The sequence below is a fragment of the Hippoglossus hippoglossus genome, chromosome 11 (assembly GCF_009819705.1).
Source record: "Hippoglossus hippoglossus isolate fHipHip1 chromosome 11, fHipHip1.pri, whole genome shotgun sequence".
NCBI lineage: Eukaryota > Metazoa > Chordata > Actinopteri > Pleuronectiformes > Pleuronectidae > Hippoglossus > Hippoglossus hippoglossus.
In genome coordinates this window covers 21,883,984-21,904,599 of record NC_047161.1, presented here as the reverse complement: position 1 = coordinate 21,904,599, position 20,616 = coordinate 21,883,984, and the positions used below count along the sequence as shown (strand labels likewise).

At 39.3% G+C, this 20,616-nt stretch overlaps 1 protein-coding gene across 1 annotated transcript; it reads left to right on the top strand.

Annotated features, from left to right (window-relative positions):
- The first annotated feature begins 993 nt into the window (after positions 1 to 993).
- Positions 994 to 14,001, top strand: LOC117770698 (ankyrin repeat and MYND domain-containing protein 2-like). The gene is made up of 11 exons (XM_034600350.1): positions 994 to 1,060; positions 1,564 to 1,628; positions 5,166 to 5,304; positions 5,642 to 5,740; positions 5,822 to 5,982; positions 7,067 to 7,281; positions 7,799 to 7,934; positions 8,062 to 8,190; positions 8,302 to 8,408; positions 10,147 to 10,217; positions 13,847 to 14,001. The coding sequence occupies exons 1-11, from the start codon at positions 994 to 996 to the stop codon at positions 13,999 to 14,001; spliced, it is 1,344 nt and encodes a 447-aa protein (XP_034456241.1).
- Positions 14,002 to 20,616: the final 6,615 nt, after the last annotated feature.

Here is a 20,616-nt window from a genome sequence, read left to right as displayed (position 1 = left end):
AATCAATCGATGTTGCTGTTTATCATTCCGATACCTTCAACACTGTCCTCGCTGTGCACGTCTAGTGTTGGGTGGTAACTAAACGTGCACACAAAATGTTGGACTTTAGAAAATGTAAACATGGGTCTGACGTTAGTGTTGGTTGCTTAACAGACTTTTGGCATGCAATGTGTGAACAAAGTGAACACAAGTGAAGAAAATAATTTACGCATGTATGATTATTTTACTTATGTATGAGCCACACACATGAACAATAAGAAAGATAATATGAAAAGGTCCTGATATCTCAGAATATCAATAAACTAATGCTGATACTTCAACTTCAATTTAACTGGCTTTCTTACCGGAACACATATTTCCATACAAAATGGCCAACATGTAAGTGCAGCCTCCTGCAGCGCTGCCATGTACACTCTGCATACCAATCTGCTATACACATAATGCTGAAGCCCTCTATTGGCCCTTGCCTGCAATTATTATAATAATTATTATAATAATAATCATTATTATTATTATTATAATAATATGTTAAAAGGCTATTCGTGCATTTATTTATTTATTCATTTATACGTATGTCATTTTTTGTCCTTCATAGAACAGATGGTTGGATACAGAGCTATGAGGTTTCCTTTCATGCAAAAACATGTCTGTGAGGTAATGATTGCTCAGGTATCTAAAGTCTAAGGGACTTCTTTGTAGCTGACCATTCTATTCAACTTTACTACATGCCTAGAGTGTCATCATCTTCTGACATGTTTTTGTGAACTGTTGCTGTGATTTAATCCTAAGGACCCCTGTACAAGTTTTGAAGTGATATTTAGAATAATTACTACTACACACCAGGTGTGTTCCCCCTTGTTTGTTATTGTGGTATGTTCCAAGTCTGAGAGGTGTATCTGTCATCTGAAAGCGACAGCTGTACAGAACAGATCTAAACAGGTCAGGTTAGAACCAGTCACTTCTTTTACAGTAGAGCAGAGTTGATAAGAGAGGATGGCTGCACCTCAGAAAGGAGATCTGTCAGCATCTGAGAGGAAGATCTTCCAAGTAATCACTGCAGGTTAGTAGCCCTACTCTGTTGTAACTGTCTTTTTTTCTTTCTTTCTTACTTTCTTTCTTTTCATTACAGAATCTGAATTATATGCCCCTGCAAAGAATTAGTCTTTTTTCTAGTTACTGCACTGAGACATAGACAAAAGCTTCACACGCAACATTTTTAAATTTGCTTACATAAAGTGTACAGTTCAAAAGTTTCTAATAATAAAAGACTGACAAACTAATATTTATTTGTTTTTAAATTGAGCTGTTTCTTTTATGGAAGTACAGATTACATAGCTTTTGACAGTAAACATTTCAGAAGATTATTCATACGTATATTGCAGACCTAAATAAAAGCTCATAATCAGGATAAGGTGCATGGATTTTTATAGATCTTTGTACAAATTTACATAGTCCATCACAATTCCAGGCATATGCTTTTATTGTTGCTGCTGTTTCTTACTCTCAATGTCCAAGCCTCACCTCTTTATGTTACATTTTTAAAGTGGTACTTTTGGTTTGCAGGTGATGTACAGGAGGCTGCCCAGCTGCTTGTCAGCAAAAAAGTAGGAGTCAACTGTTTGGATGAGGTTAGTTATGTTTCACAAAAAGTTTTAATAACAAATAGAACTACTGTATTCAAATGTCAAGAATACATTTTTGGCTTAACCAATTATATTTAATGTAGGCTAATTAATTTTAACCTTATGCATTTGGGTTAAAAGTATTATGTTAATACACTCAAACCGACATAATTGAAGAAACAAAAAATGAACATGGCTTACTTCTAACATCACAATAAAAGGTTTCTAAATTGTGATAATATTTTACAACTTCAAATCATCACTCCTAGCAAACCTTTTCCTGTAAATTCTAAACTCATTTACTTTTGTGTATGGTTTTCAAGAACACAATCATTTATATGTAAATAATGAACAAATCCATGCAGTAAATATTATACATTTTACAGAACCCTATTTGTTAATCAAATTAGCAGTTGTGGGCCCCCAAACCCAAGGTTGAGAACTTTGACCTTTTAAAAAATGTAATTTGCTGATGAAGCAGAGCTAAGTGGCAAAACTTTTGTGGTGCTCAATGTTCTACAAAATCAGATGTGACTTATGGCAGAAAAATATGCCACTTTACAAAATGACGTTAATGAAAATGACTTTACAATCCACCCAGCTCACTTGCTCAACCCATAATGCAACAGTATGTTACTGTAACATATGTTATTAACTGTGATGGAGACATATGGAGATGACTTTTGAGAGGCAAGTGCAGTCCTCAAGCGTGTTTGATAATAGCGTCACGCCACCGCATGCAGCTTACAGACTCCTTCAGACTGACTGTCAGGATCAGGTGCTGTGACAGAGCTTTGCATCATTGCCCACACAGTCAACTCTAACCACAATATGTAACAAAAGTGTTTTCTGTGAATGTGATTTAAGGTACACACAGGAAAGTCATATATATAATTTATTGTTGAATCCAAAGTGTGTTCATATTCCCGCAGGATTTTATTTTATTAGGGGAGTTCCTGGTGTTGTCCAGACTGATTCAAGTATTCTTCAAGTGCTGTTAAATAAAACCATTGATTCACCTTTTAAAAATATTTGAAAATAATCAAAGGAAATATTATTTGTATATTAGACCAGAGTTGTTAATTTATGATGGCTTGACATTTCATTCTCAGAACTGACATTACCATCCTTAGTGACCTGCTTACATGTTCATCAGTTTACACCTATTTCTCGCTTAAGAAAAACATAAACATACTTTGTGAGGCCACTGTGACCTTGACCTTTGACCTTGGGATACCAAAATCAAATCACTTGATCTTTGAGTCCAATTGAATGTTTGTGATAAAAGCGGAAAGGATTTTCCGTCATAGCGTTCCAGAGATATCACCTTCAGAAGGCAAAAATGTGCTTTGTGGGGCCAGGGTGACCTTTGACACCAAAATCAAATCAGATTCTCCTTGAGTCTAATTGAATATTCATGCCAAATTTGAAGACATTCTGTCATGGTTGTCTTGAGATATCGCATTCAAGAGAATGGGACGGATGGACGGACAACCTGAAAACAAACTGCCTCTGAGAGGCATAAAAACATAGAGAGGCTGTGGCTCAGAAGGTAGAGCAGGTTGTCCACTAACCAGGGGGTTACAGGTTTATCCAAGTCTCTCCCAAAGTGTCAAGACACTGAACCCCAAATTAACCCTAACGGCTGTGCTGGTAGTGTAATAGAGACGGAGAAAGTGCTGAAAAAAGATGCAATGTATGAATGGGTGAATGGCAAATATCTACTTGGGGCGGCTGTGGCTGAGGGGTAGAGCAGTTGTCCCCAGTTTTTCCCATCTGCATGCGGAAGTGTCCTTGGCAAGATGCTGAACCCCAAATTGCCCCTCATAGAACAACAAAGTGCTGCTAATAGATGCACTGTATGAATGTGTGTGTGAATGGGTGAATGTAAAACTGTACTGTAAAGAGCTTTGAGTGGTCATCAAGACTAGAAAAGTGCTATATAAATACAAAACCATTTACTTTACAGTACAATACAGACCAATTGGTATGTTATATTTACCTTATATAATGCATGGGGCAGCTTATAGATGTAACCTATTTTTGTGTTTCTTTATGAATATTTTGCTCCAAACAGAATCAACATGGGTAAATACTTACAGCTAATGACAGGATTATAAATTAGACAAAAGGGTTAAGGCAATGTAGGTACAATTTTAATGCTGAGCTATTTTTGCCCTGTTTCAGCTACAGTTGATCAAGTTTCCGGGGTATGTTTGAATTATTAGTATTTTCACAAGTGTATAACTCAGGTTATACACTTGAGTATTTAGCACATCAGTATGTATGTTCAGGACACAGTGTCAGATGTCCTCATTGAGTTTAATCAGAATTTCTCTAAGACAACGTGGATCATGGCCAAATTCCTGATAAACCCTTTGCTTTTTTTTAGATTGATGTTGACCAAATATGCATATGTACGTGGTTCAATGGTGTTTTTTGTTATTTATGTGCAACATTTCAATACAGACTCACAGTAAACAGTATGGCCCTTAACAGTTTGTTTTTTTCGCCATTAATTATAGTGGTACATCAGGCCAATTGAAATAATGTTTAGTTGGAAACATAAGCAAATCATTTTTGCAGTTTTCACACCTCTAGCTTATTCCACCTTGTGGCAAATTAACGGCATAAAATGGCAGATACTGATGAATAGTCACACCCACATTAATCAATCAATATGACAGTTCAGATTTTGGTCAACACTTGCCTCCAAAGCATTTGCCTGGTCTTGATGACCACTCAAAGTGCTTTACAGTACATGTTTTTGCTATTCACCCATTCAGTCAAACAGTGCTAGCCCTTCTCTATTTCTATGAGAACAGCACAGCCATCAGGGTTTCAGTATCTTGCCCAAGGACACTTCAACATGCAGAATGGAGAAGACTGGGATCGAACCTTCTGGTTAGAGGATGACCCCCCCCCGAGCCACAACCACCCCAAAACAGGTGTATTTCCAAATATGGTTTGATAATATCTACCAAGATTTATGTTGAGATCTGACCAAATTCCTGCTAAGCACTGCCCTTGATCCAGCAATAGCCAATAGAAAGCAAGAAACCTCTGAAACTGATTTTCCACTACCTACTCAATTCCAAACAATGCAGACAGACAGTTAGAAACCAGCTGGTGAACATAGCGGAGCAGCTAAAGCTCAGGAGTTAGTAGAGACCAAACATAGAGCCAAAAGGCATAAACACCACTCAATAGGAATTCTACTGTTGCTCTGTTTCTACTTGATATATAAATAGATTCTCTTATTCTCCTCCTGTCTCCTATCAAGTAGTGTGGGAGCCAGGGCAGCTTTAAAAGGTAAACATAATAATACCAACAAGTTAATGTGTGGTTTTATTTTACAATAAATTGAAGAAAGAATAATACATATAAAGTTAACAAGGAATGGCTTTAATGTGCATGTTACTAAATCAGGAATCGTGACTGCATTCCACATGTATTTTGCCCCTCTGTAAAAGAAAATCTAGATCCACCACTGGCATAAACTGACTACTCGTGTAATGTTGATTGTCTGCTTTGTTTCCTAAGTATGGCATGACTCCACTGATGCATGCAGCCTATAAAGGCAAAGCAGATATGTGTTGTTTGCTGCTGCAGCATGGTGCTGATGTGAACTGCAATCAACATGAATATGGATACACTCCTCTCATGTTTGCTGGCCTGTCAGGTATAATGGTGTGTCTCAGGTTTGCAGCATCTGTTGCAAGGTCCTGTTGAAATGCCTAAAGACAAGAAATGTCCCCAAACACTTTAGGCCACAGTTGAGGCTTGCACAAACCTCCCAGGTAACGTTTCGGGCACAGGCTGTTCTTCGGCTTGGTTGTGAGAGCTTCAACTGGTGTGCAAACATTTCTTGTCTTCTGGTTTTCATTGCTTCTGTCCAGCACCAAATTCAAGTTTGGATATGTGTGCTTTCATATGCTTTCTCTTGAAATGCCCCTCTTTGTAGTTTAGTTCCATTTTTGTTGGTCTTATACTTATTCCACTGATTCTACCTCCTCCAGGGAAGACAGATATTACCTCCATGATGCTGGATGCAGGAGCAGAGACAGACCTAGTGAATTCTGTAGGTCGCACTGCTGCTCAGATGTCCGCATTTGTAGGTAAGACAGGCAAAGACTGAACTGCTTGTTATTTAGTGACAGTGAGGTGCTGACATCTTATCTTCTACATTCTCCTTCCAGGCCAGCATGACTGTGTGACAGTGATCAACAACTTCTTCTCTCGGTCAAGGCTAGAGTACTACACCAGACCAAAGGGGCTGGAAAGGGAGCCCAAGTTGCCCCCAAGGCTGGCAGGGCCCCTGCACAAGATCATCATGACCACCAACCTCAACCCAGTCAAGGTGAGAATTGCCAACAATCTGAACCATGCTCATTTAATCAAATGTTCACTGGCATGATTCCAGTAATAGATTTTCAATTTAATTTTGTATCCTCCCCTTACAATTTTTGTTCTTCAGACTACATATGTGTTAAACTGACTATTCATTAAGTACAAGGTATGTTTTGTTGCTTTCAGTTGACAAGCTAAAATGTTAGAGGATTGTTCTACAGAGAAGGCCAATGAAGTAACTCAGTACATTTCCTGCCAGTGAAATATAGACTGTGATTATAAAAAATAATAATGCAGCAAAGCTGCTATAGCAGTGTTGACCAGACTCTTGCTAGCTGCATGCCGGTTGATGCACCTTGTGCATTTTCACAACCCATCATACACTGCACAAATGAGTAACGTGCTAATTTCTGCATGGAGTGTGTGGCTGCACATATGATATGGAACACATTTTATTGCTTGTGTCCACTATGTGGGGCTTGGGAGCATGCATTACATAGACTCTTGAAATGTGTCTTGACATTAATTTGTTAAGTGCGTTGAGATAATAGATGTTATGATTTGGTGCTTTACAAACAATATGGAATCAAATTGAATTGAACATTCTACATAAACTGAAGAATTGAGATTATTACACAAGGGTTACTTTTTGTGGCCTATGACTAATGGCATGTAAATGTCTTCAAGCCAGGACTCATATCAAAGATCTGAACTCTGTGAATACATATAACTTTTTTTTTAGTGGCAAATCATCTTTGACATGCTGTAACGGACACACCATTCAAGAAAATTTGACTCAAGTCAAACTTGATTTGAAGTACAATCCTTATAAATGGCAAAAAATGTAGAATAACATCAAAATGGCTGTCTTCACACGCTTTTTTTTGCAGATCTAAATATGTTACACATTACAAAAAAAAAAATGAGATCAATGTAAAATCTACCAGGAGGGCTAAATTGTTGAAAATCTTGAGGTGAGCTACTATATTTACCACACCCATATCACCTATACATATCGTCTCTCCTACCTGTCTCAGTCAGTGACGCTATTTTTGCCCACAAAAGTTTGTTTAATAAACTCTCCAATCTGTCAGATAGTCATGCTGGTGAAGGAGAACCCTGTGCTGGTGGATGTGGAAGCTCTTGAGAAGTGTTACCAGGTAATGGACCTGCTGTGTGAGCAGTGTGTGAAGCAACAAGATATGAATGAGATCTTGGCGATGAAGATGCACTACATCAGCTGTGTGCTGCAGAAATGCTTGGCATTTCTACAGAAACAGGATGACAAGCTAGATGCACTTGTCAAGAGGTGAGGCTGATCCTTTCTATACAGTGGCTTCAGAGAGTGTTCAGAATCCCTCATGTTTCACTCACTTTACTGTCGTATATTTAAGGTTAAATAGATTAAAATGTCCATTTACATCATCACTCTACACTCAATAACCTACAATTGTGAAACATTTTATAATCCTAAAATCCTAAACTGTGGGTACTATGTGAGAGCATCTAATGTTATTGGTTGGTTATCAGTCAATCAGACCAAACAGTGTGAGCATAATAGCTTTTGCTCTATATGGAATGTTTTCGTACAAGTGTAGGTTGTATTAGTTGTATTATTGTATGTGATTGTAAGCCAAGCTCATCCTCTTCGGACACTGAATAGTTTCAACAAATGCTGAAATTGCTGCAGTTCGATCCAGAGTCTGGTTGTGCTACAAGAAAACCCATGGAGAGTCAAAGATGAAAATACATATTGGAATCATAGTAATGACAAATGTCTCTTTTTTATTTTGTTCTTGTCACGCTTTTATGGGTCTGGGTCCCAGTCTGTTGAAGGGAAGAGACAGTGATGGCTTCCCACATTACCAGGAGAAATTCATTCGGGACTGCATCAGGAGGTTTCCGTATTGTGAGGCCACACTCCTTCAGCAGCTGGTGAGGAGCATTACAGCAGTAGAGATTGTAAATGAAGAAGTTATCAGAGATTTGAAGCACAACATATAAACTATTATTTTTAGGAAGAGTAGTAGTAATGATATAGGCTGCTGAGCATTGAATTGCGTTTTACACGTTTGTGATTTGTTTCCAGGGCAATGAACCTACAGCATTTTCAGTGCTGACTCAGGCCCTGACAGGTCAGATAGCATTTGTAGATGCTGACTATTGTGCTACATGTGGGGAGAGGCAAGCAGACAAGAGGTGCTCCCTTTGTAAAGCAGTAAGTCAAAATCTGTTTAAAGTTCCCTTCTATATTATAATTAAATCATGTCTTAAAAAATGTACATATTGAACTACTTTTGGATCATGTTCTCCTGTAACTGTTTTCAAGGTGATGTACTGCAGTTTGACCTGCCAAAAGCTTCACTGGTTCACCCATAAAAAGATGTGCAGATCTCTACAAGAGCAGAATGTTGACCTGGATAAGGATACCCCAAGGTTGAAAGAACTAAAAGGTGCTAATCTTTTAAGTGTTCTAAATTGATGAATGGTCTATCTGTGGCTCACAGAGTTTCATCTGGGGACATCTTGCTTGTGCCTGATACCTGTAGAACCCTTCAACTCTCTCTGTTGGATGCTAAATTAGGCTAATCTCTAATCTGCCCTGAGTCAGTAGACAGGCAATATCAATCAAATGTTATCTTTCTTAGAAAGTAAGCAAATAAGCCTATTAAGCTATTATAAGGTTCACCTATCGGCACGCTATCACAAAAATATTGGATAGTATTTACCTACAGTGGATCTTAGAATAGAATAGCATGCCGTTACTGTCATTGCATAGCTGTGCAACATTTAATGTATCTCCTTGAGTGTTACAGACAATATACAGAAAAACATGCAACAGAATCTTCAAACCGATTCATCACAAACACACACACACACACACACACACATATATATATATATATATATATATATATATATATATATATATATATATATTAACATTATATATATGAGGAAGAGTACTGGCAGTGTATAACTTAGGCGCCCATAATAACTATGTGTGAGCCACACTGCTCTTTTCAGACTGCTGGAGTCACAGAAAAATAGACAGTGACAATTATTTTATATTCAATTCAATTCATTTTTATTTGTATAGCGCCAAATCATTATATACACACTAAGGGCACTTTTCATATTTTTAAATATCATCACTCACCTCCTTCACCTTTTTAAATCTGCTTTTAATCTGTGATTTATTTATGTATTATAATTGTATTTAATATAAAATTACTTTCTTTTAACAGCTATAATGTTACCTTATTGTTATTGCTTTTATTGTCACTGTTTTTACCATGTTAAGTGCCTTTGAGTACCTTTTAAAAGCGCTATATAAAAAAAAAGTTTTATTTTTATTATATTATTATTATGAGCTCTTTAATATATGAAAGGGCTTGATTGTTAAGGGCTTTATATGTGAGGAGCAGGATCTTGAATTCTATTCTGATTTTACAGGGAGCCAATGCAGAGAAGCTAAGACAGGAGTAATATGATCTCTCCCTCTAGTTCCTGTCAGCACTCATGCTGCAGCATTTTGTACCAGCTGGAGGCTTTTCACAGACTTACTGGGACATCCTGATAATAAAGAATTACACCAATCCAGTCTAGAGGTAACAAATGCATGGACGAGTTTCTCTGCATACTTCTGAGACAGGAAGTTCCTAATTTCCATTATATTGAGCAGGTGGAAGAAAGCTGTCCTAGAGACTTGTTTTATATGTGGGTCAAATGACATGTCCTGTTCAAATTTAACTCAAAGGTTCCTCACAGTGGAGCAAGGGGCCAAGCTTATACCATCCAAGTTGAATATCTGGTCAGACAGAGACTCTGAGATGTTTAGGGCCAATTACAATGAGCTCAGTTTTGTCTGAATTTAGAAGTAAGTTCTGGGTGTCGTCTGCATAACAATGGAAGTGTATATGGTGCTTTCTGATGATGTTGCCTAAAGGGAGCATATATAAGGTGAAGAGTATCGGTCCAAGGACAGAACCTTGTGGAACTCCATGACTAACTTGTGTTAGTATGGAAGAGTCATTGTAAACATTAACAAATTGAAATCAATCTGAAAAATATGAGTTTTAACCAGCCTAATGTCGTTACTTTAATTCCTACATGTTGTTCCAGCCTCTGTAACAGAAATTTTATGATCTATGGTGTCAAATGCTGCACTAAGATCCAACAGGACAAGTATAGAGACAAGTCCATTATCTGATGCCATGAAAAGGTTGTTGGTAACTCTTAACAGTGCTGTTTCTGTGCTGTGATGGATTCTAAATCCTGACTAAAAGTCCTCCAAGAAACCATTACTATCTAAGTGATCACACAGCTGGTTAGCAACAACTTTATCAAGGATTTTGGAAATGAAATGAATGGCAGGTTTTATATGGGATCATAATTAGCTAAAACCTCTGGATCAAGAGTGGGCTTTTTAAGCAGAGGATAAATTACCTCTACCTTAAAAGCTAAAGACACATTAATCTGATTTAATATGGAACTGTCAATTAGGGGGAAAACTTCCATACAAAGTATAGTTGGGACAGAGTCTAATAGACAAGTTGTTGGTTTAGAGGACAAAACTAGTGACGTCAGTTCAGGAAGGTCAATTGAAGAAAAGTGGTTATAAATAGAAATTCAGAGCATTCAGATAAAAATTCAGAGTAAGGGGCAGGCGGACAATATATAATAACCAAGTACAAATACTTTGTTACTGTGATTTCAGGCTTGGATGTATGAGGCTGATGATGAGATTTTCAAACGAGTTAGAACTACCTTTAGGACGAGGTTTGATAGATAAATCAGATTTAAAGATTGCTGCAACCCCTCCATCTCTGCCTGTGCTTCGAGGAATATGAGTATTAAAATGGGTGGGGGGCACTTCAGTTAACCTACATATTCACCATTTTGCAGCCAGGTTTCAGTTAGACATGGTAAATCGATCTGTAATCAGATCATTAATAAGTAGGGATTTTGGATTGAGCGACCTGATATTTAATAAACCGCATATTATACTTCTATTGATTAAATTAATTTATGTGGTCTGGGGGCAGACACAGTTTCTATAGGATACTGTGAGAGTGACTGCTCTAATAAAAGCGCAGAGAAGTGTGTAACTGCAACTCTGCCTCCTGGTCTTAACTCTGGATTGTCATGGTGTGGAGTGTCTCATAAACTTTGTCATATTTCTAGATATAGGCCGCTCCATCCAAAGTGGGATGAATGCAATCTCTCCTAATCAGACCAGGTTTTCCCCAAAAACTTTGCCAATTATCTACAAAGCCCACGTTGTTTTGTGGACAAAATGTCTGACATTGTCCTTGCATGTGTACACACCGAATCAATATAGATCTTTGTGACTACATCAGTCGGAGGTCATTACTGCCGATGTGAATAACAATCTTACTGTACTTACAATTACCCTTAGACAGCAGTTTTAAGTATGACTCTATGTCGCCCGCTCTGGCCCGAGGAAAACATTTAACTGTGGTCAATGGTGTCGCTAACTTCAAGTTTCTCAAAATAGAGTCACCAATAACCAGAGTTTGTTCCACAGCGGGTGTCTCGCTGAGTGGGGAAAATTTATTAGAGACGTGAACAGGTTGGTGGTGAACCGGGGGCTTGGGTGTAGGACTACGCTTCTTATTTCGCACAGTCACCACCGGGCTGCTGTGGGGCTGGAGAAGCTACAGCTACTTGGCTCGCACCGGCTACCTGGGACTGGCTAACTATATCAGCTAAAGATTTACATTCCATGGTGCAGAGCCGCGATTCCAAATGGCTAATCCTCGTCTCCATCCTGGCGAATAAGCTACATTTACTACACATACCGTTATCGCTAAAGCAGGCAGAGGAGTAACTCAACATCAAGCACACTGAGCAGGAGAGAGCAGGGGAGTGAGAGGGAGCTAAATTGCTAAGCTAACACTAGACAGGAGTAGCGTGTAAATCACCATGAATTAGCAACAAGTCGCTAAGAGAGGGAGAGATATGAGTGTGAAGAACAGTACAACTGTGAATGTGACTCCAAATTAGCCTGAGGGAATCAGATAATAGCAGAATTGGGAGAGATGAGGAACAGAAGAGATCGATACACAAACACCAGCGAACACCGAAGTTATATAAATTATCTTATGACCATTACTCGAGGAAATACAGTAGTCATACTAGAAAGCTCACATAGGAGCTCCACTTCAGACATGCAGCAGACACACTGCCTGTGACATGCAACAGATCAGCGCTGCAGCCGTCATGCGCTGCTCACGCAGCCAGCGTGGCTCAGGTGTCAATCAATCAATGACATTTTATTTGTATAGCCCATATTCACAACAAAAAATTTGTCTCATTGGGCTTACACAAGGTGCAAGTTCTTCTGTCCTAAACCCTCAACAAGAGTAAGGGAAAACTACCAAAGAAACCCTTTTAGCAGGGGTAAAAAAAACAGAGACCTCAAAGAGAGCAACATGTGAGGTATCCCTCTCCCAGGACAGAAGTGCAATAGATGCTGCATGTAGCTGAACACATCAACAGTGATTAGAAGAAACTGTTAACGTAATGGAAAGGTGTGTCAGTGTTTAAATTATTTATACATAAGAAAGTGTCTGAAAGAGCTGAAGGGAGCAGCAATGAGTTATTGCCAGTAAGGGTAGAATATGTGAGTCAGCATATTGTATATTAAGCAATCTTGTTGTAATCATAGTCCATGATCAGCTTCCACCACGATCACAATCCACCATCACAATCCACCACTACTATCCATGATCAGGATCCACCATCATGATCCACAATTATGATCCACAATTAGCTGCAACCCCGATCATAATCTCTGATTCGTGATCCACCGTCATGATCTATGGTCCACGATCACAATGTACTATCATCCATCAGGATCTAGGATGTGCCCACAGCAGCGATCCTGGATTTGAAACGATAAATCACAAGTCAAAAATATGTATTGATGCGACATTAATGTGATGAATAGGGAGAAGAGTAAAGAGAAGCTTCATGTATCATGTTGGGTTCAATGAAGCTGTGACCTCTCTGTCAGCTTAGCTACAGTGCTGAAGAGAAACCTGGGGTTGTTTTTATTTTCCCTCTATTAATGTGGAGTAGTAGGCAGGTCTGACATTGTGGAGTACGTCATTATATACTTTGTGACTATCTTGCCAGGCTAGGTGAATTTCAACACGATTGTTGGCGCGACACTTCCTTTCTAATTTTCTTGAACCTTTTTTAAATTCACGTGTGTTGGAATTATACCAGGGAGTCTACAATTCAGTTATATTGAGGCATGGTACTGAGTTAAATGTAAATGGACTATTGCCTTATATGTTGTTACAGCACTATTAGATAGACATCTGAGTTATTGATCATCACATGTACTCTAGTAATAAGACATAAAAGTTTATTAAATTATGGTTTGATAGAACAGGAATATGTGGCAGTAGATGTTCAATTTTGATGCCATATGGCACAAGGTCAAGTGTGTGGTTACAACAATGAGTGAGTTGTGTACACACTGACTGAAACCAATAGAGTCTAATATTGAAATAAATACAACACTAAGGCTCATTATCAATGGCAGTTAGTTTGTGGAAAAATTGTTCAGTAACATGTAACATTCAAGAAGAATATCAAGTGTAAAGATATGTGCCTTATGCGGTAATAGCTATAGTAACTCTATGGTGCATGTATTGGGGTTATTAGAGGGGAACTGTAAGTTCATATTCACTCCAGATTCACATTCATGTTTGTGTTACATGTGTTTCCTGTCATCCTGTCTCATTTGACCACTGCTTTAGCCAGCCTGATGTATCAAGTTACTTGTGTGCCTTCTTGTGTTCAATAGACATAATTAGTGTTTCTCTACTCCCTGTTAGATGATGAAAGCAACCTGGTGATGGAGACCACCAACTTCCTGCAGGAGCTGTGTCTGCGAGCAGAGGAGAAAGTTGCTGCTGCTGGATGCTGTCCTGCAGAGCTGCTTGCGTGGACCTCTACCTCTGCTGATGGGCCATCCAGCACCCAAGACTGAGGCAGGAAAACCAAACTACTTCATCGATTAATCTTTTTTTTTAGGATTTTCACAAAAGTATGGGGAACCATGGCTGATCAGAAACCATGTCAGCAGGGTACATCCTCCTTGTATATTTTTACATTGTTTTAGATCAGCCATGATACAAACCTGCTTGTAGTAACTTTACACAATGGCAGCTGCTAAAGATAGAGTGTTAGTATTCATTCGTAATAGTATTTACTTATCAAATTAAAAATAACAGGATAAATTGTTGCCAGCAAATTTTGGGTAAACTATCCCTTTAAGGAGACCATCTGGATGTCTATAAACTTGACCTACAAAATGTTTACATTGTGGCATCTCAAAAAGGTCAATTGACCTCCTTTTTCTCCTATGTTTCACTGTGTACATTTTTAAGATTATATTTGTAATGTTAAATTATGCGTATTGCACTGAGAAAACAAAATAGGTCAACAAACAGAGGAAGAGACAAATCCTTAATTTCTAGCCCAGTGAGGATGTTGGAGAGCTAGTTGTGCAGTGCTATTGTAGGGTAAAATCCTCGATCTCTTGCCCATAATTAATTTTTATTGTCACTCTCTAACAAAGACATAAAGAAATAATGAAAAACAGTGGCAGGAATCTTGTTCATACACCCAATCCTTACTCAGAGACCAATCCGTTGCTGATTCCGTTGCAAAAGATGAACAATGATATTGGTTGATTCAGCAAAATATCAAATTACATCCAGCAACATTTCAATTCTGACTTTCAATATATCTGAGCATTATGATAAATAAAGGCAAATGTTAATTTCAGATCTGTGACAACATTAAACTCTTTTCTTTATTTGCATAAATCACAAATCATTATTCCCCCCTCCAATAAACTCAACCTGCCCTCTCAGTTTTGTGCCTCACCAAATAAATAAATATTTTGGCTGTAAGTAATTTGTGAGGATCAGAATCATCAATGTGGAAATAATTGTGTGCATCCTCTGGGGGGAATCAAGTGGGTTGTTGAATTTAATGGAACTTGCATTTCTTTCTTAAATTGCCTTGGTGTTAGCACTTTCTCTAATGGAGAGAAGAACATTTTTGCAGTGTGAACAGGCATATTGCCAAATGGTCCATGTTGAGTTAGACCACACAAATACCAGGTTATCAGGGATCGCAAATTTACAGTTTTGCATAAAGCAAACTCTCTACCCTTCATTTCAGGGCCAATAACAGGTGGTGGTTTCTTATCTGTTGATTGTAAAATAATTTGGGCAAAGAATTTCATTGGTCTTAATTAAGATCAAGCTAGGTTTGTGATGGTCTTAGTGTAATAACATGATAGGCACTCCATGACCTGTATTCAAATAAAAGTTTATTTTGTACTGTCTTTATTAACAACAATTCCAGGGATTGTGTATGCATCTCTTTTACTTTTTTGTGTGAAATGTAGATTATTTTGCTTGGCAGAGGTAAAAACAAATACTTGAATATTTACTGCATTTAACTAAACTCATTTGAAAAAATAAAGATGTGTGATCATGGTGATGTTGAAATTAGTTTAGAGAAGACATTGGCAGACTGGAGGGGCTCGAAGGCTGGGTCAATAAGAGGGAGTTGACAATTGATTTCAACAGTTATTTCATTTACAGCACAAAGGTCAACACAGGGGAACAGAGTGTGATCTTTCTTTTCTACCTTCTGAAGACGGGGAGGGATGAATGAGATCTTACACTCAGGACAGGATAGATTATACAGTATAATAGGTATGAGTAGAAAAGTATAAAGTTATACAAATGAAAAAGACTGACAGATGAATAGAGCCGCAATGACAAATCTAATGATGATAGTAATGATACTGCCAATCATAAGTCTTCGTAAGTCTCCCATTCTGTGGGAGAGTGAAGTTGATTGATTGTCCATTGTGTACAGCCGCACTGATCCTCTAACCAGCACGAACGGCGGCCACACCTACATCCACGCCTATGCACACAAAGAAACACTCACACAAGACAGAGTCATAGCTGGAGCCCTGTGAGCGTTTGTGTCAGGTTCGAAGAAGCAGATGGACCCAGGATGCAGAGTTTTAAACAAAAGAGTCTTTTTAATGGAAATGTCCAACAGACAAAATGGCTCACCCAAGGTCGGTCCTTCAGCCATGCCTCAAGTACAGAGATTTTCTCCAGGGTCTCTGCTTGGTACTGGGTGCCCGAGAAGCACAATCTGTCCACCAAGGACTCCAACGAAAAAACTTGATGGAAAAAAAAACCCGAATCTCTGCTGGGTCCATGTTTGTGGTCAGTTCATACTGTCAAGTTTGATGAAGCAGATGGACCCAGGATGCAGAGTTTTAAACAAGAGTCTTTTTAATGGAAATGTCCAACAGAAAAATAAGAATAAACGAGGAGATGCAGAGGACGGGAGCTCAGGAGACAAGGGATACAAAAAGCACAGGCGATTACGGCAGGACATAAGACAGGCATTTAGACAACGAACCGACAAGGGGAAGCACAGACACTTATATACACACACAGGGAAGGCAGGGGCAATTGAACACAGGTGAAACACATGAGGACTGGTGCAGACAATCACAAAGACAGGAAGTGAAGAAAACACACTAGGAACAGAGCCTACAAAATAAAACAAGAAACAGAACACAGGGAAAACATGCGACACCGAAACAACAAACAAACATAAACACAAGGATATACAAGAAACACGAGGTAATAATTAAACAGAAAACACTCTTAATAAAGAGGCGGACAAATAAACACACTCAGAATACAAAACCATTACAGTTTGTTTGTTTGTTAGTCAGCAATATTACCCCAAAACTACTCGATTGATTTCCATGAAATGTTGCGAAAGTATATGGCATATCCCAAGGAGGTACCGATTAAATTTCGGCGCAGATCTGGATCATGGGGCAGATCCAGTACCAAAAAATAAATACAGCAAGATAGGGCATCAACATTTCCATTGATTTCTCACAAAATTTTGGTGAGAACAATAAAACATATTTAGGTGACTGATATTCTAGTTAGGTCAGTTCAGAAAGATATATTGAAGAAAAGTGGTCCAAATATAAATCTGGTGGTACAGTTGGTTCTATGGTTTGTGGACTCGACAATGTATCTGTGCATATCATTCATGGGGAGGAGGTGGTGATTTATTTCCCTGATGGTTATAATTTTATTCGTGAAGAAGCTCATGAAATCCTTGCTTCCTCAGAGTTAGAGGAATAGATGGATCAGTAGAGTTGTGACTATCCTACAGCCTGGCTAAAGTGCTGAAGAGGAAGCTGGGGTTGTTCTTATGTTCTTCTATTAATAATGAATAATAGGAGGTTCTAGCATTTCTGAGTGCTTTCTTGGAATTTATCAGGCCATCTTTCCAGGCTAGGTGAGAATAATCTTGGCTGGTGGTACGCCACTTCCTCTCCAACTTCCGTGATGTCTGTTTAAAACACGTGTTTGAGAATTATACCACCGAGCTAAATTGTTCAGTTTTATTGTAATGCAATCTTTCCATTCAGGTGAGTGGTGAGTCACCAAAATTGAAACTCATCTGTGTCATTGAGGTTTAAAAATCTGATGCAGAGGCTGGAACTGAATGAGTAACACTTTGTTCCTTTGAGATGATGGTCTGAATTAAACTCAACTCTGTGGTTGAGCAGGGATGACAATGATTCATTGGTTATGATAACAGGCAACTGGCATGGCTGAATTTTGGGAACGTTGATGAGACATGCTTTGACTGTCAAGCCGCCAGGTAATGAAAAAGAGGATCGATGTTCAACAAACAGTTTTTCCTGCTGGAATAGTTTGTGGGTTTCTTTCATGCATTCTGATAATGCCATATAGCCATTGCTTGCCTGCTTATGTCTGAGTTCAAGGATCTTCGGTACTTCTCTGTATTCATGGAGAAGCGGATGATTAATTAGCAGTTTATCTTCCAGGTATTTCCCATATAGGATGTCAAGTGTGTTGGTGGCAATAAGCACATGAGTTAACAAAGTGTTGACATCAGGAACCACCAAAGTGAGAATATGTATGTCCACTGCTGTACCAAGGAATTCAGATGGAAAATTACATCAAGCTCAATGTAGCCCATGTATGGTAACACTTGACCATTAGCCCCCTCCACTTCAAGAATGTCAGTTAAGGGATGGATTTCTTGATTAGATAGATAACTGCAGTAAAATAAATGGAGGACTGTAGTCACCTGGGAACCTGTATCCAATTGAACCTTGTTCCTTTTATAATCACATAGGCTGGGCTTTTGGTACCGATGAGCCCTTTTGGTAATCAGTGAGAAATGGGCTTTGGTGCTGGCAACGATTTACTGGAGCTCCTGCTTGTCCCTCTGCAGAGACTGCACGTAGGTTGATGGCTTAATTGAAGGGTTCTTTGAGTCCCACATCTGTTGCTATTGTTGTAACTGCTTCAGTTTTGCAATCACCAGATTTGGGTTAGCTGCATTACTGCATGATGTAACAATGTGGCCATCCTCGCCACACTTGAAGCAGTACCAAGGTTTAGGTTTGGTTAAATGTGGGGGGTGAGGCAGTACTCACAGGTTGAGACTTTTAGGCATTCATTTGACGTGGATTATGTTTAGGTGTGAACTGTGTCTTCTTCTGAGAAAGCAGAGATGTTAGCTGGCTCTGCAGCCTATTCATTTGCTTCCTAAGATCATCAATTGCACTGAATTTATACTCCACCACAAGCGCAAGTGCTTTGTGATTTCAAATTAACTTATTGCTTGGATGAGCTGATGTGTTTCTTCATGCGGTTCTCCTTTGCTAGTTGTGTGTCTTCCTCGTTGCTCAACAGAAATAAGGGCTAAGAGACGGATGGGGGATTGTCTTTCTTCTGTCCAAGTTGTAAATTTGTGATGACTGCGTTATCCCAACATCCCCGACAGAATTGTTTAATAAAGGTTTTTTTCCATTTTACTTAATAGGATGCCTCCCCTTTTCACCACAGTGTATTCAAGGTGAGCTGAATACTGGATCATTGGATGTACGCAGAGTATCTTTCACCAGGTTCTTGAAGTGTATTTAAGGACTGAGCAAAGAGGTACCCCTCATCCTGAACAGTAGCAAAGACTGAGTCAAGAACTTGTAAATATATGGATGGTAAGGTTTCAGGACACAACCCTTTGACCACATCGGCTCCGGGAGGAGTGGGTATCTCCTGCTCATCCAGCCAGGGAGACATTTTCCCTACCCCAGCTCTTTCGACCTCCAAGCAGGCCTGACTGAAGCAGACGGCTAAAACCTTCCAAAAGGCAGCGACGCAAGAGCCTGCCTAAGAACTTCAGCACCAGCAATTGGCCACGACACGAGGTAGCTTTAATCAATTATTGAGTTATTATTTAATATAGAGGCACCGCGTCCTCCCTATCGGCCACACGAAGATGCATTTGCATTTGTAGTAAGATGGCACCGAGGATGGTTGCCATGTCTCAAGCTCCCCCACAGCTCTGCTCTTGTTTCAGTTTTTTTGTTATTTATTCTGCTTTATTCTGCATTGTGCACATTGACCAAGCGAGCCCTCTCATACAATATTATAGAGAACAACTTCTGCACATCAGGTTGACGGTGGAAAACACTTTTTCACCGCCACCAGCAAACAAAGGGGATTACCCATGGCGATGTTTATCTGTTGTACCTGGAGCACGGAGGCGACGAAGGAAACAAGGGTCGTGGGTCGGCGTCCTTGTCCTGGTGAGGTGACGTGAGAACCAGCCTCCACTACCAAGTATTCTTCTGGCTAATGTTCAGTCTCTGGATAATAAGCTGGACGAACTTCGGAGCATGATGGTCCTGGCCAGGACCGGACAATAAACTCGGGGAAGAGCAAAGGAGGAGGTATCTGCTGCATGGTGAACAATCTGTGGTGCTCAGATGTGGAGATTATTTCTTCGGGCTGTTCTCTGGACCTGGAGCACCTCATGATCAGATGCCGACCTTATTATATCCCGAGGGAGTTTACATCGGTCGTTATAACAGCTGTGTATATTACGCCACATGCTGAGACAAATCAGACCCTGGACGAGCTGCATGCGGTTATTGACAGGACAGAGACCTTACGGCCTGAAAAAAATCTAGGTGTAGCATGTCGAAGTATTAAACATGATACTTCCTGTCACAGCTAGGAGGCGCTCTGACTATTAAAGTGTATTTGCATATAGAACTCTTTGGGGCGGGTTCTTTATCACACATATACAGTTTGACAGTAATTGGAGATAAAACATGGAAGTTACAGCTACTTGAAGGTTCGTGGTGATACATTGAGATTTGCTGCAATGCCAAGGACACGCCCCCTGATGAAAACTCACAAGTTTGATTCTTTTGCATCACCAGCTCCTTCAGGCTCTTTTGACCAAATTTCAAATAAATCGGGTGAACGGGCTAGGACGGGGTGGGACCTTTGTCCTACATACTCAGATTGGACAATATACATGGACCTTATAAGGACTTCTTAAATGTAAAACATGACATTTCACGTTACAGGTAGGGGGCGCTATGCCTTCTTTGAATGTTATCAGATGGAGCTGTTCAGGGCGGAGCCTTTGTCTTACATGTGCGGTTTCAGGCAGATTGGACAATATACATGGACGTAATAGGAAC